Consider the following 25,447-nt stretch of genomic DNA (forward strand, 5'->3'; position numbering starts at 1 on the left):
AGTCATACAGCTGACAAGCGGTGGAGCCGGGATTTGAACCCACGGCCTCTGACTCCAAAGCCCGGGCTCTTTCCACTGAGCCACGCTGCTTATGTACAAATATTTGTACCTATTTGCCTATGTAAGATGGGGATTTTGCATATTGTGATTCTGCAAACTTCACCTGTGAGCCTCACGTGGGACAGGGACTGTGTCCAACTGGATTGGATTGCATCAATCAATCAATCAATCAATCAATCGTATTTATTGAGCGCTTACTGTGTGCAGAGCACTGTACTAAGCACTTGGGAAGTACAAGTTGGCAACATATAGAGACAGTCCCTACCCAACAGTGGGCTCACAGTCTAAAAGGACATATTGTATCTGTCCCAAGCGCTTAGTACAGTGCTCCGCATGTAGTGAGCCCTTAACAAACACTGACGAGGAGGAGGAGGGCAGGTGGTGATCCTAGTAGGGGGAACTGAAGCGGGCAAAGTTTGCAGCGGAGGCAGGGAGGGAGAGTAGGGCGGCCACAGGAGGAGGACAGTGGGTGAGAGCAGTCAGGTAGACGGTGGGAAGCAATGAGGCCTTGGGGGTTCAGGGTTCTAATCCCGACACTGCCCCTTGTCTGCTGTTTGACCCTGGAACGGTCGCTTACCATCTCTGTGCCTCGGTTCCCTCATCTGAAAAAAACTTAGATTTAGATTGTGACCTCCATGTGGGACATGGCTGTGTCCTATCTGACTGGCTTGTTTCTGTCCCAGCGCTTAGTACAGTGCCTGGCACATACTAAGTGCTTAACAAATGCCATTAAGAAAAAAAATGCCTGTTTTCCTTTCCCTTTATCATCATCATCAATCGTATTTATTGAGCGCTTACTATGTGCAGAGCACTGTACTGTGCGCTTGGGAAGTACAAATTGGCAACATATAGAGACAGTCCCTACCCAACAGTGGGCTCACAGTCTAAAAGGGGGAGACAGTCTTAGTCATTCATTCAATCGTATTTATTGAGCGCTTACTGTGTGCAGAGCACTGTACTAAGCGCTTGGGAAGTACAAGTTGGCGACATATAGAGGCGGTCCCTACCCAACAACAGGCTCACAGTCTAGAAGAGTCGTATGTGGGACAGGGATTGATAATCTACCCCAGTGTGAAGTACAGTGTTGGGCACATAAGCACTTAATAAATGCCTCACACTATTATTATTATAGTTAAGTGCTCACTATGTACATATCTGTAATTTGTTTATATTAATGTCTCACCCTCTAGATGATGATAATAATAATAATGGTGGTATTTGTTAAGCGTTTACTATGTGCCAAGCACTGTTCTAAGCGCTGGGGTAGACACAAGGCAATCAGGTTGTCCCACAGTCTTAATCCGCATTTTACAGATAAGGTAACTGAGGCCCAGAGAAGTGAAGTGGCTTGCCCAAGGTCACACAGCAGCCAAGTGACAGAGCTGGGATTAGAACCCACGATCCCTGACTCCCAAGCCCAGGCTCTTTCCACTCTCATGATGATGATGATGGTATTTGTTAAGCACTTACTATGTGCCAAGCACTGTTCTAAGCGCTGACATTGATACAAGGTAATCAGGTTGCCCCACATGGAGCTCCCAGTCTTAAACCCCATTTTACAGATGAGGTAACTGAGGCACAGAGAAGTTAAGTGGCTTGCCCAAGGTCACACAGCAGACAAGTGGCAGAGCCGGCATTAGAATCAGGCATATCTATTCTATTTATTTTATTTTGTTAGTATGTTTCGTTTTGTTCTCTGTCTCCCCCTTTTAGACTGTGAGCCCACCGTTGGGTAGGGACTGTCTCTATATGTTGCCAATTTGTACTTCCCAAGCGCTTAGTACGGTGCTCTGCACACAGTAAGTGCTCAATAAATACGATTGATTGATTGATTGATTGATTAGAATCCACATCCCCTGATTCTCTTCCCACTAAGCCACACCCTGCTTCTCCAACTCTAAGCTCATTGTGGGCAGGGACTGTGCCTGTTATATTGTACTCTCCCGAGTGCTTAGTACAGTGCTCTGCTTACAGTAAGTGCTAAATTAATATGACTGACGGACTTACTCTGTGTCAAACGCTGTTCTAAGCACTGGGCTAGATAAGGCTAATCAGGTCAGTCCCCGTCCCATACAGGGCCCCCGATCGGCGTAATCGTTATGGGTTGGGGAAGGCCTCAAAGCTCACTGTGGGCAGGGAATGTGTCTACCAACTCTACTATATTGAACCTCCCAAGCGCTTAGTACAGTGCTCTGCACACGGTAAGCCCCCAATAAATACCATTGATTGGAGCAGCAGCGTGGCTCAGTGGAAGGAGCATGGGCTTTGGGGTCAGAGGTCATGGGTTCCGATTCCCGCTCCACTAACCGTCAGCTGTGTGACTTTGGGCAAGCCACTTAACTTCTCTGTGCCTCAGTTCCCTCATCTGCAAAATGGGGATTAAAACTGTGAGCCCCCCGTGGAACAACCTGATCACCTCATAACCTCCCCAGCGCTTTGAACAGTGCTTTGCACATAGTAAGCGCTTAACAAATACCATCATTATCATTATCATTATTGATTGACTGGGCAGCAGCCAGATGGAACGAAGATTAAAATGTGAGCCCCCTGTGGAACAACCTGATCACGTCGTAACCTCCCCAGCGCTTTGAACAGTGCTTTGCACATAGTAAGCGCTTAACAAATACCATCATTATTATTATTATTGATTGACTGGGTAGCAGCCAGATGGAACGGAGATGAAAATGTGAGCCCCCCGTGGAACAACCTGATCACCTCGTAACCTCCCCAGTGCTTTGAACAGTGCTTTGCACATCGGAAACACTTAACAAATACCATCATTATTATTATTGTTGATTGAAATACCATCATTATCGTTATTATTACTGATTGACTGGGCAGCAGCCAGATGGAACGGAGATTAAAATGTGAGCCCCCCGTGGAACAACCCGATCACCTCGTAACCTCCCCAGTGCTTTGAACAGTGCTTTGCACATCGGAAGCGCTTAACAAATACCATCATTATTATTATTATTGATTGACTGGGCAGCAGCCAGATGGAAGGGAGGAGACAGCCATCACACAGGGGTCAGGGGGCGTCCAGCTGGGGCAGGGGGCAAAGGTGGGGCCCACTGGCTCACCCCTTGACCAGCTCTATGACGATGAAGTCGTTGCCGTTGCCCGAGTTGAAGAGGAGGAGCCCGTCGGGCGCCGTGGTCTTGAACTGGAAGAAGAGGTGCATGGAGGCGTAGGCCTGAAGCGTGGCCAGGGCCAGGTAGCTGGCGCGGCTCTTGAAGGTGACGGGGTCGGCCACGATGGCGCGCAGGCCGAAGCGGGCGTTCAGTTCGCAGTAGGAGATGTCCCCGTCCTTGCACTGGTCCATGTAGGGCTGGCTGTTGAACAGCAGCCCGCTCAGGTGCCCGATGAAGTTGGACGGCACCACGGAGATGAAGCGCCGCTCGGTCATGATGCCCGTCTCGATGTTGTGGAACTCCAGTCGGGTGTGGGCGCCCGCCATCTGGCCTGTTCGGGGGCACAGGATGGGGTGAGGGGAGAGGACGGGGTCCGCCCGGGGGGTCCCCACGGGGACAGGGCAGGGACGGGGCCTGAAGATATATTTGTACATATGTTTCCCAGACTGAGCCCCTTCCTTCCTCTCCCCCTCGCCCCCCTCTCCATCCCCCCCTTCTTACCTCCTTCCCTTCCCCACAGCACATGTATATATGTTTGTACAGATTTATTACTCTATTTATTTATTTATTTTACTTGTACATATCTATTCTATTTCTTTTATTTTGTTAGTATGTTTGGTTTTGTTCTCTGTCTCCCCCTTTTAGACTGTGAGCCCACTGTTGGGTAGGGACTGTCTCTAGATGTTGCTAATTTGTACTTCCCAAGCGCTTAGTACAGTGCTCTGCACATAGTAAGCGCTCAATAAATACGATTGATGATGATGATGATGATGTACCCCCAGGGACGTGGCCACCCCGCCCCGGTTCAACGGTAGTCCTGCTAGCCATTGGGCACAAAGGAGCGTACTGAGGTCAGTGAACATCTCCCAAGCGCTTAGTACAGTGTACAGTTTAACCAATGCCATCATCATCATCATCATCTGATTATTTTGAGGGGTATTTACTACATGCCAGATGATGATGATGATGATGGCATTTGTTAAACTGTACACTGTACTAAGCGCTTGGGAGATGTTCACAGTAGGAGATGTCCCCGTCCTTGCACTGGTCCATGTAGGGCTGGCTAAGACCTGTGTATATGTTTGTACATATTAATTACTCTATTTATTTTACTGGTACATATTTATTCTATTTATTGTATTTGGTTTATATGCTTTGTTTTATTGTCTGTCTCCCCCTTCTAGACTGTGAGCCCGCTGTCCGATAGGGACCGTCTCTATATGTTGCTAACTTGTACTTCCCAAGCGCTTAGTACAGTGCTCTGCACACAGTAAGCGCTCAATAAATACGATTGAATGAATACCTGTATATATGTATATATGTTTGTACATATTTATTACTCTATTTATTTTACTCGTACATATTTATTCTATTTATTTTATTTGGTTTATATGCTTTGTTTTGTTGTCTGTCTCCCCCTTCTAGACTGAGAGCCCGCTGTCGGGTAGCGACCGTCTCTATATGTTGCCAACTTGTACTTCCCAAGTGCTTAGTACAGTGCTCTGCACACAGTAAGCGCTCAATAAATACGATTGAATGAATACCTGTATATATGTATATATGTTTGTACATATTTATTACTCTATTTATTTTACTGGTACATATTTATTCTATTTATTGTATTTGGTTTATATGTTTTGTTTTGTTGTCTGTCTCCCCCTTCTAGACTGTGAGCCCGCTGTAGGGTAGGGACCGTCTCTAGATGTTGCTAACTTGGACTTCCCAAGCGCTTAGTACAGTGCTCTGCACAAAGTAAGCCCTCAATAAATACGATTGAATGAATGAATGAATATTTATTACTCTATTTATTTTACTTGTCCATATCTATTCTATTTATTTAATTTTGTTAGTATGTTTGGTTTCGTTCTCTGTCTCCCCCTTTTAGACTGTGAGCCCACTGTTGGGTAGGGACCGTCTCTATATGTTGCCAACTTGGACTTTCCAAGCGCTTAGTACAGTGCTCTGCACACAGTAAGCGCTCAATAAATACGATTGATTGATTGATTGGGACCGGCTGTGGGCACGGTGAGAGGCGTGACCCTGGGCTCTGGAAACTTGGGATTTGGGGTTCTCTGCAAACCCACCCCAGCCACGAGCCCCAACTGTTCTCTTGAAACGCAAGGTGGGTGTTTTAGACTGTGAGCCCACTGTTGGGTAGGGACTGTCTCTATATGTTGCCAACTTGTACTTCCCAAGCGCTTAGTACAGTGCTCTGCACACAGTAAGTGCTCAATAAATACAATTGATTGATTGTTTTGTGGGCGGGGGGGAGGAATGGGGCTCGACTTTTGAGGAAGGGAAGCCTGGGAGGGAATAATAAAGATGGTACTTGTTAAGCACTTACTATGTGCAATTGGGTAGGGACCGTCTCTATATGTTGCTGGCTTGTACTTCCCAAGCACTTAGTACAGTGCTCTGCACACAGTAAGCGCTCAATAAATATGATTGATTGATTGATTGATAATAATAATAATAATAACGATAATAATGGCATTTATTAAGCACTTACTATGTGCAAAGCACTGTTAATAATAATAATAATGGCATTTATTAAGTGCTTACTACGTGCAAAGCACTGTTCTAAGCGCTGGGGAGGTTACAAGGTGATCAGGTTGTCCCACGGGGGGCTCACAGTCTTCATCCCCATTTTACAATTGAGGTAGCAGAGGCGCAGAGAAGTTAAGTGACTTGCCCAAAGTCACACAGCTGCTAAGTGGCGGAGCCTGGATTTGAACCCATGACCTCTGACTCCAAAGCCCGGGCTCTTTCCACTGAGCCACGCTGCTTCTCTAATAATAATAATAATAATAATCTAATAATAATAATGGCATTTATTAAGCACTTACTCTGTGCAAAACACTGTTCTAAGCGCTGGAGAGGTTACAAGGTGATCAGGTTGTCCCATGAGGGGCTCACAGTCTTCATCCCCATTTTACAGATGAGGGAACTGAGGCACGGGGAAGTTAAGTGACTTGCCCGAAGTCACACAGCTGACAGTTGGTGGAGCCGGGATTAATTGGCAGAGCTGGGATTTCTAAGCGCTGGGGGGATACAAGGTGATCAGGTTGTCCCACGAGGGGCTCACAGTCTTAGTCCCCATTTTCCAGATGAGGGAACTGAGGCACGGAGAAGTGAAGTGACTTGCCCGAAGTGCACGGTGCTTCTCAAGGTAGGGTCTCAGGAGGCAGCGTTGGTGCGGGCGCATCGGCGGCAGAACCAGATGAAGAGAACCAGCATGGCGTAGTAGCTAGAGCCCGGGCCTGGGAGTTGGAAGGTCATGGGTTCTAATCCTGACTCTGCCACTTGTCTGCTGTGTAACCTTAGGCAAGCCACTTTACTTCTCTGGGCCTCAGCTCCCTCACCTTTAGGACTGTGAGCCCCACATTGATGGTGTCCAACCCAATTGGCTTGTATCCACCCCAGTGCTTAGTACCCAGCACTTAGAACAGTGCTTTGCACATAGTAAGTGCTTAATAAATGCCATTATTAATAATAATAATAATGATGGTATTTGTTAAGCACTTACTATGTGCAAAGCACTGTTCTAAGCGCTGGGGAAGATACAAGGTTATCAGGTTGTCCCACATGGGGCTCACAGTCTTAGTCCCCATTTTACAGATGAGGGAACTGAGGCCCAGAGAAGTGAAGTGACTTGCCCAAAGTCACACAGCTTATTATTATTATTATTATTACAATGCTTGGCACAAAGTGCTTAACAAATACCATAATTATTATTATTATAGGGGCAGCAGCGTGGCTCAGTGGAAAAAGCTCGGGCTTGGGAGTCAGAGGTCAAGGGTTCGAATTCCAGCTCCACCACTTGTCAGCCGTATCACCTTGGGCAAGTCACTAATGTGCCTCAGTTCCTCAGTTCCCTCTGCCTCAGTTCCCTCATCTATAAAATGGGGATGAAGACTGTGAGCCCCTTGTGGGACAACCTGATCACCTTGTATTCCCCCCCAGAGCTTAGAACAGTGCTTTGCACACAGTAAGTGCTTAACAAATACCATTATTATTATTATTATTATTATTATTATTATTATTAATTTGAACAGCTTGGCTAATTGGAAAGAGCACAGGCTTGGGAGTCAGAGGTCAGGGGTTCAAATCCCGGCTCCGCCGTGTGACTTTGGGCAAGTCACTTCACTTCTCTGTGCCTCAGTTACCTCATCTGTAAAATGGGGATGAAGAATGTGAGCCCCCCGTGGGACAACCTGATCACCTTGTAACCTCCCCAGTGCTTAGAACTTGTACTTCCCAAGTGCTTAGTACAGTGCTCTGCACACAGTAAGCGCTCAATAAATACAATTGATTGATTGATTGATTGATTAGAACAGTCCTTTGCACATAGTAAGTGCTTAATAAATGCCAATATTATTATTATTATAAAGAGCACGGGCTTGGGAGTCAGAGGTCATGAGTTCAAATCCCAGCTCTGTCAATTGTCAGCTGTGTGACTTTGGGCAAGTCACTTCACTTCTCTGTGCCTCAGTTCCCTCATCTGTAAAATGGGGATTAAGACTGTGAGCCCCCCGTGGGACAACCTGATCGCCTTGTACCCCCCAGTGCTTAGAACAGTGCTTTGCACATAGTAAGCGCTTAATAAAGTCTATTATTATTATTATTATTTTTATTATTATTATTCTCTGTGCCTCAGTTCCCTCATCTGGAAAATGGGGATGAAGACTGTGAGCCCCCCGTGGGACAACCTGATCACTTTGTAACCTCCCCAGCGCTAAGAACAGTGCTTTGCACATAGCAAGTGCTTATTCAATCGCATTTATTGAGCGCTTACTGTGTGCAGAGCACTGCACTAAGCGCTTGGGAAGTCCAAACTGGCAACATATAGAGATGGTCCCTACCCAACAGTGGGCTCACAGTCTGGAAGAAGTGCTTAATAAATGCTATCATTATTATTATTATTGTGTGGGACAACCTGGTCAATCAATCAATCAATTGTATTTATTGAGTGCTTACTGTGTGCAGAGCATGTACTAAGCGCTTGGGAAGTCGAAGTTGGCAACATATAGAGATGGTCCCTACCCAACAGTGGGCTCACAGTCAAGAAGAAGCGCTTAATAAATGCTATCATTATTATTATTTTTATTGTGTGGGACAACCTGATCAATCAATCAATCATATTTATTGAGTGCTTACTGTGTGCAGAGCACTGTACTAAGCACTTGGGAAGTACAAGTTGGCAACATATAGAGACGGTCCCTACCCAAAAGTGGGCTGATCACCTTGTATCTCCCCCAGCGCTTAGAACAGTGCTTGGCACATAGTAAGTGCTTAACAAATACCAAAATTATTATTATTATTATTATTATTATTGTAGTGCCACATGTTGTGTTTTGTTGTCTGTCTCCCTCCTCTAGACTGTGAGCCCGTTTGTCGGGTAGGGACCGTCTCTATCTGTTGCCAACTTGGACTTCCCAAGCGCTTAGTCCAGTGCTCTGCACACCGTAAGCGCCCAATAAATACGATTGATGATGATGACGTTGCCAACTTGGACTTCCCAAGTGCTCAGTCCAGTGCTCTGCACACCGTAAGCGCCCAATAAATACGATTGATGATAATGATGTTGCCAACTTGGACTTCCCAAGCGCTCAGTCCAGTGCTCTGCACACCATAAGCGCCCAATAAATACAATTGATGATGATGACATTGCCAACTTGGACTTCCCAAGCGCTCAGTCCAGTGCTCTGCACACCATAAGCGCTCAATAAATACGACTGTGAGGCTGTGTGTGACTTTTAGACTGTGAGCCCACTGTTGGGAAGGGACTGTCTCTATATGTTGCCAACTTGAACTTCCCAAGCGCTTAGTCCAGTGCTCTGCACACAGTAAGCGCTCAATAAATACGATTGATTGATTGATTGATTGATTGATTGACTGAATGAATGAACGAACGAAAGTGCAGGAGAAGGATGTTTCCCGGATTCTTAGGACAGTGCTTTGCACATAGGAAGCGCTTAATAAATCCATCATCATCATCATCATCATTATTATTATTATTATTATTATTATCATTATTATTAGTAGTAGTAGTAGTAGTAGTATTATGAAATTGCTGCCCAAGTGGGCGGTGCCACCCGGGAGCCAGGGATGCCGGGCCCATCCACTGAGCCGGGGTGTGCAGGGTGGCAGTGTGGCCATCATCATCATCATCATCATCAATCGTATTTATTGAGCGCTTACTATGTGCAGAGCACTGGACTAAGCGCTTGGGAAGTACAAATTGGCAACATATAGAGACAGTCCCTACCCAACAGTGGGCTCACAGTCTAGGAGGGGGAGACGGAGAACAAAACCAAACATACTAATAAAATAAAATAAATAGAATAGATAGGTACAAGTAAAATAAATAAATAGAGTAATAAATCTGTACAAACATATATACATATATAGAGGTGCTGTGGGGAGGGGAAGGAGGGAAGGCGGGGGGCGTGGAGAGGGGGACGAGGGGGAGAGGAAGGAAGGGGCTGAGTGTGGGAAGGCCTCCAGCGCCCAGGACGGGCCCGGAGGGAGCCCAAGCGGGGGGCGTCCCCCCCACTCCCCAGGCCAGGGCCACCAGGCAGGGCCACCTACCCTCAACGGTGACGTTGTCCACAGACAACTGCAGGCTCTTGCCACGCCGCACCACGCGCACCGTGTGCCACTCGTTGTCGTTCAGCTTGTGCCCCGCGAACAGGGTCTCGGGCCCCTTACCTGCAGCACCGAGGGGGGGGTTAGCAGGCCTTACCGGCCCAGGTACACACACACACACACACACACACACACACACACACACACACACACACATATATATATCCAGGGACACTCCCCCCCAACAGCCAGGGACACACACACACAGCCACCACAAATACCCAGGGATACACACGCAGCCACTCTGCACAACCAGGGTCACACACATAGCGGCTCCACACATCCAGAGTCATACACACACAACTCTACACATCTAGACACACACACACACACACACACACACACACACACAACCACACTGCCCCCCCAGGTGTACACACACAGCCATCCACACACTCAGTGATACATACTCAGTCACTCCACACACCCAGGGACACACATACAGCCTTACTAGACATGGAGTCCCTCACACAGCCTCACCACACCCGGACACACAGCTGCTTCACACAAAGACAACCACTCTCACAGCTTCAACACACTCAGGGATGCATACATGGCCTCACTATGCACAGCTCCATTACACACGAGGCACACACACACACACACAGCCTCACCACACCCAGGGATGGATACATGGCCTCACTATGCACAGCTCCATTACACATGAGGCACACACACACACACACAGCTTCACCACACCCAGGGATGGATTCCCCCCCCCCCCCACACCCACACACACTCAAACCCCACTCCCAGAGACCACCAAGTCCTCCCCACTCCCCCACCACCACAGCCTCGCCACACCCAAGGATGGATCCCCACACACACATGCACACACACACACACACACACTCCACACCGAAGGACCCCCTCAACACATACACCCCATACCCAGGAACACCCACTGCCACACACACACAGAGCCTCACCACACCCAGAAATGGATGTCCCCCACCACCACCACACAAACACACACCCCACACCCAAGGACACCCCCACACCCAGGGATGGATTCCCCCCACACACATACACACCCTACACCCAAGGACCCCACACACATACACACACTCACACCCCATTCCCAGGGACCACCAAGTCCTCCCCCACCACACATTCACAGCCTCACCACACTCAGGGATGGATTCCCCCCCACACACATGCACGCACAGACACACACACACACACACACACACACCCCACTCAGGAATACCCACCACCGCGCGTGCACACACACACACACACACACCCCACTCAGGAATACCCACTGCCACACACACACACACACACACACACACACACACACACAAAGCTTCACCACACTCAGAAACGGATGTCCCACCACCACCACACAAACACCCCCCCCCCACTCCCAAGGACCACCCGCCACCCCCCCCACACACACAGAGCCTCACCACACCCAGGGATGGATCCCCCCCACACACATGCACACACACACACACTCACACCCCACACCCAGGGACCACTGCGTTCCCCCACCAGCGTCACACACACAAACACACACATAGACACACAGCCTCACCACACTCAGGGACAGATCCCCCTCTCCCCACAAACACGCACCCCACACCCAAGGACCCCCGCCACACACACGCACAGACCCCCCCACACACACCCAGGGACCCTTCTCCCCCAATGAACACACACACACCCCCAACATCGTTGCACGCAGAAACCCATGCGAGGCCTGACCGCATAGACACCAGGGCCACACAGCTTCACTACAGACACCCAGAGACAGGCAGGCTGTCAGCCTAGGGGCCCAGGCAGACGGGCCCGGGCGGGACCAGGGGCGGCCCCAGGGGCAGCCCCTGTCTGTTGCCCCATAGACCCATTGCTCGGGAAATGTCACTGTGGCCCGGGCCCGCCCGCAGTCGCGGCCGGCGGCGCAGCCACCGCGGACCTCGCCCGCCCCCTCGCGGTCACCGCTGGGACTGCAGCGGCCCGGCCGGCCGCCTTCTGCGGCCTCCTTTCCGTCCCTCCTTCCCCTTCAGCCTCCCCGCCCTTCTCCACGTCCATCTTCCCGTCCATTCTCCCCCTCTATCCCCTCCCTTCATCCCCCTGCCTCCATCTTTCCCCCGTCTCTCCTCTCATCCTTCCCCATCCATCCACTCCCTCCATCCCCCCTGCCCTTCTCCACATTCACCTCTCTCCCCATCCAGACTCCCCGCCCTTCTCCACGTCCATCTTCCCGTCCATTCTACCCTTCTATCCTCTCCCTTCATCCCCCCGCCTCCATCTTCCTCCTCTGTCTCTCCTCTCATCCTTCCCCTTCCATCCTTCCCCATCCATCCAATCCCTCCATCCCCCCTGCCCTTCTCCACGCCCATCTTCCCGTCCATTCTCCCCCTCTAACCTCTCCCTTCATCCCCCTGCCTCCATCTCCCCCGTCCATCGCTCCTCTCATCCTTCCCCCTCCATCCTTCTCCATCCATCCACTCCCTCCATCACCGTCCATCCCTCCCCTCCATCCTCCCCACCCTTCTCCACGTCCACCTGTCTCCAGCCTCCCCACTGTTCTCCACGTCCATCTTCCCGTCCATTCTCCCCCTCTCTCCTCTCCGTTCAACCCCCGCCTCCATCTTCCCCCTCTGTCTCTCCTCTCATCCTTCCCCTTCCAACCTTCCCCATCCATCCACTCCCTCCTTCCCCCCTGCCCTTCTCCACCTCCATCTTCCCATCCATTTTCCCCTTCTATCCTCTCCCTTCATCCCCCTGGCTCCATCTTCCCCGTCAGTCGCTCCTCTCATCCTTCCCCCTCCATCCTTCTCCTCCATCCACTCCCTCCATCCCCCGTCCATCCTTCCCCTCCATCCTCCCCACCCTTCTCCACGTCCACCTTTCTCCCCATCCAGCCTCCCCACGCTTCTCCACTTCCATCTTCCCGTCCATTCTCCTCCTCTATCCCCTCCCTTCATCCCCATGCCTCCATCTTCCCCCTCTGTCTCTCCTCTCATCCTTCCTCCTCCATCCTTCCTCATCCACCCACTCCCTTCATCCTCCCCACCCTTCTCCACGCCCACCTCTCTCCCCATCCAGCCTCCCAGCCCTTCTCCACGTCCATCTTCCCATCCGTTCTCCCCATCATTCATTCATTCATTCAATCGTATTTATTGAACGCTTACTGTGTGCAGAGCACTGTACTAAGCGCTTGGGAAGTACAAGTTGGCAACACCCCCCCCCCGCCTCCATCTTCCCCCTCTGTTCTCCTCTCATCCTTCCCTCTTCATCCTTCCCCATCCGTCCCCTCCCTTCATCCTCCCTGCCCTTCTCCACGTCCTCCTCTCTCATTCATTCATTCAATCGTATTTATTGAGCGCTTACTGTGTGCACAGCATTGTACTAAGCGCTCTCCCCATCCAGCCTCCCCGCTCTTTTCCACGCCCATCCTTCCCGTCCATTCTCCCCCTCTCCTCTCCCTTCATCCCCCCGCTTCCACCCTCCCCGTCCACCCTCTCCGTCCACCTTCCTCGTCCATCCTTTCCCTCCATCTCCCCTTCCATCCTCTCCTTCCAGTCTCCTCATCCTCCCCGTGGATACAGCCCGGGCTTGGGAGTCAGAAGATCATGGGTTCAAATCCCGGCTCTGCCATTTGTCTGCTGTGTGACGATAGGCAAGTCACTTCACTTCTCCGTGCTACAGTTACCTCATTTGTAAAATGGGGAATAAGACTGTGAGCCTTTTGCGGGACAGGGACTGTGTCCACCCCAGCGTTTAGTACAGTGCCTGGCACATAGTAAGCGCCCAATAAATATAATTATTATTATTACCTTCCCCCTCCTTCTTCCCCGTCCATCCTTTCTGTTCATCTTCCCCTTCCACCCTTCCCCATCCATCCTCTCTCTCCATCCTCTCCCTCCATCCTCCCCCATGGAGAAGCACTGTGGCTCAGTGGAAAGAGCACGGGCTTGGGAGTCAGAGGCCGTGGGTTCTAATCCCGCCTCTGCCACTTGTCGGCTGTGTGGCTTTGGGCAAGTCACTTCACTTCTCTGGGCCTCAGTGACCTCATCTGAAAAACGGGGATTGAGGCCGTGAGCCCCACGTGGGACAACCTGATTACCTCGTATCTACCCTAGCGCCTAGGATAGTCCTCGGCACATAGTAAGCGCTTAACAAATACCATTATTATTATTACTATCATCCATCCTCTCCATCCATCCTCCCCCTCTACGCGTCCATCCTCTTCCTCCATCCATTCCCTCCTTCCTCCCCCCTCCATCCTCCTCGTTCATCCTCCCCCTCCATCTCTCCCTTCATCCTCCCCCTCTTTCTAGGCGTCCATCCTCTTCCTCCATCCTTTCCCTCCCTCCTCCCCCCTCCATCCCCCTCGTCCATCCTCCCCCTCCATCTCTCCCTCCATCCTCCCCCCTCTATCTACGCGTCCATCCTCTTCCTCCATCCATTCCCTCCTTCCTCCCCCCTCCATCCTCCTCGTTCATCCTCCCCCTCCATCTCTCCCTTCATCCTCCCCCTCTTTCTAGGCGTCCATCCTCTTTTTCTCCATCCTTTCCCTCTCTCCTCCCCCCTCCATCCTCCTCGTCCATCCTCCCCCTCCATCTCTCCCTTCATCCTCCCCCTCTTTCTAGGCGTCCATCCTCTTTTTCTCCATCCTTTCCCTCTCTCCTCCCCCCTCCATCCTCCTCATCCATCCTCCCCCTCCATCTCTCCCTTCATCCTCCCCCTCTTTCTAGGCGTCCATCCTCTTCCTCCATCCTCCTCGTCCATCCTCCCCCTCCATCTCTCCCTTCATCCTCCCCCTCTTTCTAGGCGTCCATCCTCTTCCTCCATCCTTTCCCTCCCTCCTCCCCCCTCCATCCCCCTCGTCCATCCTCCCCCCATCTCTCCTTTCATCCTCCCCCTCTTTCTAGGCGTCCATCCTCTTCCTCCATCCTTTCCCTCCCTCCTCCCCCTCCATCCTCCTCGTCCATCCTCCCCCTCTTTCTAGGCGTCCATCCTCTTCCTCCATCCTTTCCCTCCCTCCTCCTCGTCCATCCTCCCCCTCCATCTCTCCCTTCATCCTCCCCGCCCATCCTCCCCGTCCCTCCTCCCGGGCCGGCCGCCTGACTTTCCCGACTGTGGTCCTGCCCTCCCCCGGCCCCGGTCCGCCCGGTCCGCCCAGCCCCACCCCCCATCCTCCCCCCCATCCCCCCCCCACCCCCAGCCCTGGGCCCGGCTCCCGGGGGCCCTGCTCCCCAGGCCCGGCTCTGGCAGAAGAAGAGGGAAGCCACTTACTGGGTGCGCAGCCGACGCGCAGGCAGTCTGGGGGGGTCGCGGGGGAGAGGGGCACGGGAGACAAAAAGGCAGAAGAGATTTTTTTTTTTTTACATCCTTCACCGGGGGGTATCTGCAGGTGGGATGTCCCCCCCTGGGGCCACTTTCCGGGGACCACGCGTGGCCAGGTGCCCTTTCCCCTCCCCGGGCTGACCCCTCACCCTTCCTGCCCCCAGCAGGGCTGTAGGCCTCGGGGGTGGGAGGCAGGTGATCCGGGGGGGCCAGGCCGCTGTGGGGGGGGGCCGGGACCCCCTTCCTCAGGGGGACCCGGTCCCCTCCAGCCTGGGGGAGGTGGGCATCTCGTGAACCCCAGTCGTACTGCAGGACCCCGGGAGGGGGGACAGGGGCTCTGCCCTCCGCCCTTGTCTCCCTCCATCTCTTCGAGAGGAAGGGTGTGGGGGAAAATCAGGCCCCATGTCAGCCCTCCGCCGTGGGGCGAGTCCCTGCTCAGACCCGGGGGGTGGCTTCTGTCTCCCCCCAACACCCCCAGGCCCTAAGGCAAGAGGAGGGATCCGCCCCACGTGGCCCTGCCCGCAGCCGCCCCCTCCCCTCCAGAGCCGGTCCGGGACCCCTTCATCCCCGGGAACGCCGGGCCTCAGTGGTCGGGGGGGAGTCAATAAGGAACCCTGCCACACTTTCTCCGACTAACGACAGCCCCCTCCTTTCTCTCTTTAGAAGCAGCGTGGTGGAGTGGATAGAGCAATCAATCAATCCATCAATCGTATTTATTGAGCGCTTACTGTGTGCACAGCACTGCACTAAGCGCTTGGGAAGTACAAGTTGGCAAGGTCATGAGTTCTGATCCCGGTTCTGCCGCCTCTCTGCTGGGTGGCCTTGAGCAAGTCGCTTCCCTTCTCCGGGCCTCAGTTCCCTCAGCTGTAAAATGGGGATTGAGACCGGGAGCCCCACGTGGGACGGGGACTGTGTCCAACCCGATTTGCTTGAGCCCACCCCAGGGCTTAGTACGGAGCTTGGCACATAATAAGCTCTTAACAAATGCCATTATTATTACTATTATTATTAATAGCCGTCCCTGAGTCAGAGGTCATGGGTTCAAATCCCGGCTCCGCCACTTGTCAGCTGTGTGACTTTGGGCAAGTCACTTCACTTCTCTGGTCCTCAGTTCCCTCATCTGTAAAATGGGGATGAAGACTGTGAGCCCCACATGGGACAACCTCATCACCTTGTATCCCCTCAGCGCTTAGAACAGTGCTTTGCACATAGTAAGCACTTAATAAATGCCATTATTATTATTATTGGATCCTAGTTAGCCGAAACGCCTCCATTTTACAGCCGAAAAGACTTAAGGCCCAGAGGAGTTAAGCGCTGTGTTCAAAGACACACAGCAAGGCAGTAAGAGAAGAGGGCCTGGGATCTTCTAGACTGTGAGCCCGCTGTTGGGTAGGGACCGTCTGTATATGTTGCCAACTTGTACTTCCCAAGCGCTTAGTACAGTGCTCTGCACACAGTAAGCGCTCAATAAATACGATTGAATGAATGAATGAATCTCCTGACTTTTGGCTGATGCTTCGCCCCTTTCTTGCCTGGATTGGGATTGAGGGGCCGAGCCCACATGTGTCCCACCCGTCACAGCTTCTGCAGCTCCCTGTCCCCATGGCTGGGGGGGGTGGGGGTGGGGGGAGCCCGGCGTTCCCTGAGGTCCCTGAAGGGTCCCGGGGCTCTGGTATGGTGGGGGTCGCTCTGCGGGTTGTACAGCTGAGTTCTTCACGCGTCGTCAACCGCAGCAGAAGAGTGGGGGGAGCAGCCGGGACCGCACCCCAAAGCCCAGCACCGGCAGGGTAGAGGGGAGGATGGGAAGGGGGGAGACGGGTCAGAGAAAGGAGAGGAGGGGAAGCTGGGGGGTGGGGATCAGAGAGGATTGGGGGGACAACGAGAGAGAGCTGTCCCGGGACAACAAGAATCATTGTAGCATTTGGCACTTTCTACTTGCCAAGCACTGTGCTAAGCGCTGGGGTTGATCCTATGTATGCTGATGGGCCACAATCACAATCCCTCATGGGGTTCATAGTCTAAGGAAGAGGGAGCGGGTATCTAAACCCCATTTTAGAGCTGAGGAAAGGGAGGGCCAGAGAAGTTGAGAAGCGGTGTGGCCTAGTGGAGACAGCACGGACCTGGGGGTACAAAGGATCCGGGTTCTAATGTGGGCTCCTTCTATTAGGTCTTGTTTCTATGGCATAGTGGACCAGCCAAAGCCAACAACAACCATGAGGCAGAGCCGCTCAGGGCTGCTCTTTCTCATCCTCTGTAGAGGGCTGGGAAGTCGGAGGAGTGGGCTTCACTGAGTGGGGGATCTCTGCACAGGGGTTTCCTGATGAGTCTGAGGCAAGGGCTGCCACAGGGCCTCAATGGACCATCACCTCCTCCTTTCCTATGGGTCCTCTGAGGGGATGGGGGCTACTGAAAGGGAAAGGAGTGGTTGAGAACTCCAACGAAGGAGTCTAATACAGTTCTCGGCCTAGGAACACATTGGCTTTTGTCCAGGGCCCCGAGGCAGAGGCCTGAGGTTTCTGTGGAGACTATGGCAATGTCAGTAGGAGATGCAGCATGGCATAATAATAATAATAATGGCATTTGTTAAGCACTTACTATGTGCAAAGCACTGTTCTAAGCTCGGGGGGGGGGGGGTACAAGGTGATCGGGTTGTCCCACATGGGGCTCACAGTCTTAATCTCCATTTTACAGATGAGGTAACTGAGGCTCAGAGAAGTGAAGTGACTTGCCCGAGGTCACACAGCAGACACATGGCAGAGCCGGGATTAGAACCCATGACCTCTGACTCCCAAGCCTGCGTTCTTCCCACTGAGCCACGTTGCGGATAGAGCTTGGGCCTGGAAGTTTGAAGGTCATGGGTTCTAATCCTGGCTCCACCACTTGTCTGCTGTGTGACCTTGGGCAAGTCACTTAACTTCCCTGGGCCTCAGTTCCCTCAACCATAAAATAGGGATACCTGTTATCCCTCTTAGTTAGACGGTGAGTCCCATGTGAGACAAGGACTGTGTCTGACCAAATTAATTTGTATCTACACCGGCGCTTAGAACAGTGTTTGACACCTACTAAGTGCTTACCAAATACCATTTAAAAGAGATTTACATGATTTGCCCAAGGTCAAGAAGCAGCATGGCTCAGTGGAAAGAGCCCAGGCTTTGGAGTCAGAGGTCATGGGTTCTAATCCCTACTCTGCCAATTGTCAGCTGTGTGACTCTGGGCAAGTCACTTCACTTCCCTGGGCCTCAGTTCCCTCATCTATAAAATGGAGATTAAGATTGCGAGCCCCCCCGTGGGACAACCTGATCACCTTGTAACCTCCCCAGCGCTTAGAACAGTGCATTGCACATAGTAAGCATTTAATAAATTCTAGACTGTGAGCTCACTGTTGGGTAGGGACCGTCTCTATATGTTGCCAAATTGTACTTCCCAAGCGCTTAGTACAGTGCTCTGCACACAGTAAGTGCTCAATAAATACTATTGAATAAATGAATAAATGCTATTATTATTATTATTATTATTATTATTATTATTATTATTATTATTATTATTATTATACAGTAGGCCAAGTGGCAGAGCAGGGACTAAAACCCAGGCCTCCTGACTCACAGTAGTGTGCTCCTTCTATTAGGTCTTGCTGTTATGGCCTAGTGGATAGAGCCCAGCCTGGGAGTCAGAAGGTCATGGGTTTGAATCCCAGCTCTACCACTTGTCTGCTGTGTGGTCTTGGGCAAATCTACTTCACTTCTTTTAGACTGTGAGCCCACTGTTGGGTAGGGACCGTCTCTATATATTGCCAAATTGTACTTCCCAAGCGCTTAGTACAGTGCTCTGCACACAGTAAGTGTTCAATAAATACTATTGAATAAATGAATAAATGCCATTATTATTATTATTATTATACAGTAGGCCAAGTGGCAGAGCAGGGACTAAAACCCAGGCCTTCTGACTCACAGTACTGTGCTCCTTCTATTAGGTCTTGCTGCTGCGGCCTAGTGGATAGAGCCCAGCCTGGGAGTCAGAAGGTCATGGGTGCGAATCCCAGCTCTACCACTTGTCTGCTGTGTGGTCTTGGGCAAATCTACTTCACTTCTTTTAGACTGTAAGCCCACTGTTGGGTAGGGACTGTCTCTATATGTTGCCAACTTGTACTTCCCAAGCACTTAGTACAGTGGTCTGCACACAGTAAGCGCTCAATAAATACAATTGATTGATTGATTCTCCGGGCCTCAGTTCCCTCATCTGTAAACTGGGGATTGAGACTGTGAGCCCCACGTGGGACAGGGACTGTGTCCAACCCGATTTGCTTGTATCCACCCCAGCGCTTAGTACAGTGCCTGGCACAGAGTAAGCGCTTAACAAATACCACAGTTCCAATTAAGGGGCAACGGGAGCGGGGCAGGAGAGGAAAAGGAAGGGAGAGTTCAGGGGGAGGAACGAGGTGGGGGGGGGAGAGAGAAAGAGAAGGGAGAGTAATAATAATAATGGTATTTGTTAAGCGCTTACTATGTGTTAGGCATTGTAGTGCTGTTGGGGGCGTGGAGGGGTGTCAGGGTGAGGAGGGATGGGGATGGGGGGAAGGAGGGATGGGGGTGAGGGGATGGGGAAGGGGATGCCAGGCTCTGAGATTGGGTCGCCGGTGGCTCTCTGGGGGCCCGCAGAATCTTCACCAATGAAGGGTCCAAAAAAGAAAAAAGGGATGGGAGGGATGGGGAGGCCCCCGGGAGGCAGCTCACTCCTCCTCTTCCCTACAGAAGGCTTGGGGCCGGGATGGGGGCGGTGGGGAAGGGGCACCCCTCCACCTGGAGAAGTTTCCACCCGACCACAACGCTGGTCATGCTCTTCTCCCTGGAGATGTACACACTACGGTGGGGATTGGCACAGGCCGAAGGATACACAGTGGCAGGTCAACACCACCCGAAAGTGTGGACCAGCGCCTGGGCAACATCTCACCCAACGTGGGTCCGCACAATACACAACCAGAAACTCATCCGCTCCCCCCTGAAATGGATTTTCTTCTTGCGATGTCCACAGTCACCCAATAATCCTCCGCTAATTTGTCGTTGTTGTTCTATCGTCTTTGTTAAGCGCTTATGATGCGTCAAACACTATTCTAAGCGCTAGGATAAATCGACAAGGCTGGATACAGCCCCTGTCCCCACAAATAATGTGTGTCCCCACCCCATGAAATGGACAAATTCCAGCAGAAGTGTGAGTCTGGCGACTGGCTAAGCTGGAAAATCTACTCACCTTTTCAAACCTTCAGAATCCCGGGGCCGGGGGGGTGAGGGGTAAATTCTGAAATCACATCTCCTCCAGGAAGCCTTCCCTGATTAATTTCTAATCTCCCCTGTTTTAGCTTTCTCTTACTGCCGGTTCAGCACATCTGAGCCACCTGAGCACTTAGATATCCGCGACCTCCAGGCGTGTTTTATTACATATCTTACATCCCCTGTTACTTCACCGCTAATATAGGAAGCCCCTTTTCTCCTTCCTTTGATCTGTAATTTATTTCGGTGTCTGCCGCCCCGCTGCATTGTAGACCCGCGGGCAGAAAATGTGTTTCTTCCTTCTGTTGTCTCTCTGAGCGCTAAATCCAGTGTTTCGCACATGACAGCCTCCCGGGGTTTGTAACTAAAGACGATTTTGCCTGGAGCAGTGGGGAGGTCTGACACGCACCCCTCCCACCCCCAATACACACACACACACAAACACACACACACACACACACACACGACCACCTCAGAACTAACTTGCCCTTAGGTTGTCCTCCTGGTTTATTGACTCCTTTGCTTTTATTCTTGTTTGCTTTTCAATGTAATCGGCGTTTTTTTTGTCAGTTTACCCCCACCTGGATAGCGAGTTTTATGTGAGACAGAGACGGTGTCCGATCTGTTGTCCTGAGTTTGCATCCACCCCCAATGCTTAGTGCAGTGCTTGTCTCATGGATTTCCAGCTGTGATGTGAAGCCGTTGTTTTCTCTAGTGGTTTTTGGAGCCGGACTCTCCATCTCACTCATTCCTGGTCCCTGCCAAGGCCTTAGAACAGGACTTAAAGCCGCTATGTTTCTCAACGGGACTAAAAAGATCCGTTAGCGGTAAATGCCTTAAAGGCTGGGATTAAGAAGTGGCCCGGTTTAGTGGATGAAGAAGGACATGGGTTCTAATCCTGAATCTACCCTTGTCTGCTGTGCAACCTTGGCAAGTCACTTCACTTCTCTGTGCCTCAGTTCCCTCAACTGGAAAATGGGGATTAAATGGGAGCCCTACGTGCGACAGGGACCATGTCAAACCCGATTACCTTGTATCTACCGCAGTGCTTACTGAAGGTCTGATACACAGTGAGCATTTAACAAATACCACAATTAAATATTCATTATGTCTATTAACTAGTGAATTCTCCCAAGCGTTTAGCACAGAATAAATGTTCAATAGATACTATTGTTTAAGAAATACTGTTATTAGTTGTCCCTAAGTGTTCTACAGTGGTGTTTGTTTCCGGATGTGAGTACTGTTGTATGGGTTGTGTATCTCAGGGTGGGGGACTGTCTCGGGGAAAAGTGGGTCAAGGTTGGGGGCTGTCTCAGGGAAAGAGTATTTTGGGGTGAGATCTCAGAGAAAGAATAGGTAGAGGCTGAGGGAGGGGTCTCAGGGGAAAGAATATCTTGGTCAGTCAATCTTATTTATTGAGCGCTTACTGTGTGCAGAGGACTGTACTGAGCACTTGGGAGGGCACAATATAACAATATCAGGATGAGGGTGAGGTCTCAAAATGTAATCTGGTGACTATAAACTCCTTGTAGTCAGGGATCGCGTCCACCAATCATTATATTGTACTTTACCAAGTGCTTATTGTGGTGCTCTGCACATAGTAAGGGCTCAATAAATACCACTGATCGATCGAGATGCCTGTCTCGGCCATTCTGGGTTTATATCTGGTCCAAGCCGCGCCTTTCTTGCTCAGTAATAATAATAATAGCATTTATTAAGCGCTTACTATGTGTAAAGCACTGTTCTAAGCGCTGGGGAGGTTACAAGGTGATCAGGTTGTCCCACGGGGGGCTCACAGTCTTAATTCCCCATTTTACAGATGAGGTAATTGAGGCCCAGAGAAGTGAAGTGACTTGCCCAAAGTCACACAGCTGACAATTGGCGGAGGTATAATTTGAACCCATGACCTCTGACTCCAAAGCCCGGGCTCTTTCCACGGAGCCACGCTAAGTACCCAGGAGGGTACAAATACAAAACAGTTGGTAGATACATTCCCTGCCCACAACGGGCTTACGGTCTAGAGGACAAGTTTAGAAGTCGGAGCCAGCAAATAGCTGCTTGGAGCCAGTAAGGAATGCCACGGGGAGAAGAAAAAGCTTCTAGACTCACAAACTTTCAGCCTCTGTCCCTTTGCATCCAGTGACTCCCTTCTAGGCGGCAAACCCGTTGTTGGGTAGGGATTGTCTCATTCTGTTGCCGAACTGTACTTTCCAAGCGCTTAGTACAGTGCTCTGCACGCAGTAAGCGCTCAATAAGCGCTCAATAAATACGATTGAATGAATGAATGAATGAATCTAGCTTTATTTCTTTTTATTCTGATGACTTGAGACCTGTCCACATGTTTTGTTTTGTTGTCTGTCTCCCCCTTCTAGACTGTGAGCCCGCTGTTGGGTAGGGACCATCTCTATAATGTTGCCAACTTGTACTTCCCAAGCGCTTAGTACAGTGCTCTGAACACAGTAAGCGCTCAATAAATACGATTGAATGAATGAATGAATGAATCTAGCTTTATTTCTATTTATTCTGATGACCTGAGACCTGTCCACATGTTTTGTTTTGTTGTCTGTCTCCCCCTTCTAGACTGTGAGCCCGCTGTTGGGTAGGGACCATCTCTATAATGTTGCCAACTTGTACTTCCCAAGCGCTTAGTACAGTGCTCTGCACACAGTAAGCGCTCAATAAATACGATTGAATGAATGAATGAATGAATCTAGCTTTATTTCTATTTATTCTGATGACTTGAGACCTGTCCACGTTTTGTTTTGTTGTCTGTCTCCCCCTTCTAGGCTGTGAGCCCGCTGTTGGGTAGGGACCATCTCTATAATGTTGCCAACTTGTACTTTCCAAGCGCTTAGTACAGTGCTCTGCACATAGTAAGCGCTCAATAAATACGATTGATTGATTGATTGATTGATTGCACACAGTAAGCGCTCAATAAATACGATTAAATGAATAAATACGATTGAATGAATGAATGAATGAATGACTCCCAACTCTCCCACCAGGGGGCAGCGATGGGCAACCCAAGAAATAAGCTCACTCTTGGGGTCACCCCTTGGCATCTACTATCTGCTTGGAGGAGATAATAAATAATAATGTTGGTATTTGTTAAGCGCTTACTATGTGCCAAGCACTGTTCTAAGCGCTGGGGGAGATACAAGGGAATCGGGTTGTCCCACGTGGGGCTCACAGTCTTAATCTCCATTTTACAGATGAAGGAACTGAGGCACAGGGAATAATAATAATAATAATAATAATAATGGCATTTATTAAGCGTTTACTATGTGCAAGGCACTGTTCTAAGCGCTGGGGAGGTTACAAGGTGATCAGGTTGTCCCACGGGGGGCTCACAGTCTTAATCCCCATTTTACAGATGAGGGAACTGAGGCACAGAGAAGTGAAGTGACTTGCCCAGAGTCACACAGCTGACAATTGGCAGAGTCTGGGTTAGAACCCATGACCTCTGACTCCTAAACCCGTACTCTTACCACTGAAACACACCCCGTGACATTATTATTATTATTATTAGTAGTAGTAGTAGTAGTAGTAGTAGTAGTATTAGTATTAGTATTATTAGTATTAGTATTATTACTACTACTACTACTACTATGGCATTTGTTAACCTTAACTCCTTTAGACCACGAGGGGGCGGTGCTGGGTCCGAAATGCCCGCTCTCCGTTAATAATAATAATGATAATAATAATTATTATATTATTATTATTATTATTATCATTATTATTCTTATTCATTCGTTCAATCATATTTATTGAGCGCTTACTGTGTGCAGAGCACTGGACTAAGCGCTTGGGAAGTACAAGTTGGCAACATCTAGGGACGGTCCCTACCCAACAGCGGGCTCACAGGCTAGAAATAATGGTATTTGTTAAGCGCTTACTATGTGCAAAGCACTGTTCTAAGCGCTGGGGCAGATGCAAGGTAATCAGGCTGTCCCACGCCGGGCTCACAGTCTTCATCCCCATTTTACTGATGGGGGAACTGAAGCACAGAGAAGTTAAGTGGCTTGCTCAAGGACACACAGCAGACTAGTAGCGGAGTCGGGATTAGAACTCACGTCCTCTGACTCCCAATCCCCTGTTCTTTCAACTACGCCACGCTGCTTCTCCAAATATTGATGCCTGTTTATTTGTAGTGATGTCTATCTCTCCCCCACCCCATCCCGACTCCGCCACATGTCTGCTGTGTGACCTTGGGCAAGTCACTTAACTTCTCTGAGCCTCAGTTACCTCATCTGTAAAATGGGGATTAAGACTGTGAGCCCCACGTGGGACAACTTGATCACCTTGTATCCCCCCCCAGCACTTAGTACAGTGCTGTGCACATAGTAAGCACTTAATAAATGCCACCATTATTATTATTATACTGTGAGACCATTGTGGGCAGAGATTGTCTCTCTTTATTGCTGTACTGTACTTTCCAAGCGCTTAGTACAGTGCTCTGCACACAGTAAAGGCTCAATAAATACGGCTGAATTAATCAATTAATTATCCGTGGTGCTGGGGCAGGGGGAGCGAGGGGGGCGGAGGGGCTGGTCTTCTCGGGGAACGTTGGTCGCAGCCGTTTCCCACTTTGGAATCCCTTCTTTCCCAGTGTCTTATTTTCCTTGGAGATGGAAAATGGAGAAGCAGCGTGGCTTAGGGGAAAGAGACCGGTTTTGGGAGTCAGAGGTTGTGGGTTCTAATCCCGACGCTGCCACTTGTCAGCTGTGAGACGTTGGGCAAGTAACAACTTCCCTGTGCCTCAGTTACCTCATCTGTAAAATGGGGATGAAGACTATGAGCCCCCCGTGGGGCAACCTGATCACCTTGTAACCTCCCCAGCACTTAGAACAGTGCTTTGCACATAGTAAGTGCTTCATATATCATCATCATCATCAATCGTATTTATTGAGCGCTTACTGTGTGCAGAGCACACAGTATATGCCATTATTATTATTATTATTATTATTATTATTATTATTATTATTATTATTCTCTGTGCCTCAGTTACCTCAGCTACAAAATGGGGATTAAGACTGTGAGCCC

At 50.3% G+C, this 25,447-nt stretch overlaps 1 protein-coding gene across 6 annotated transcripts in view; it reads right to left on the reverse strand.

Moving 5' to 3' along the window:
• The window catches only part of NRXN2 (neurexin 2), a 221,523-nt gene that overhangs the window by 115,030 nt on the left and 81,046 nt on the right, over positions 1 to 25,447 (reverse strand). For 3 of the 6 annotated variants that reach the window (XM_038764062.1, XM_038764060.1, XM_038764058.1), the window contains exons 11-13: positions 15,090 to 15,116; positions 9,783 to 9,902; positions 3,141 to 3,522 (exon numbers count right to left, since the gene is read on the reverse strand). In XM_038764062.1, the coding sequence (XP_038619990.1) occupies positions 3,141 to 3,522; positions 9,783 to 9,902; positions 15,090 to 15,116 (529 nt within the window). Of the gene's footprint in view, positions 1 to 3,140; positions 3,523 to 9,782; positions 9,912 to 15,089; positions 15,117 to 25,447 lie in introns of all 6 variants that reach the window. The other 3 variants (XM_038764061.1, XM_038764059.1, XM_038764057.1) reach the window with 1 other exon arrangement.

This window comes from Tachyglossus aculeatus, chromosome 22 (genome assembly GCF_015852505.1).
Source record: "Tachyglossus aculeatus isolate mTacAcu1 chromosome 22, mTacAcu1.pri, whole genome shotgun sequence".
In the NCBI taxonomy this organism is placed as follows: Eukaryota; Metazoa; Chordata; class Mammalia; order Monotremata; family Tachyglossidae; genus Tachyglossus; species Tachyglossus aculeatus.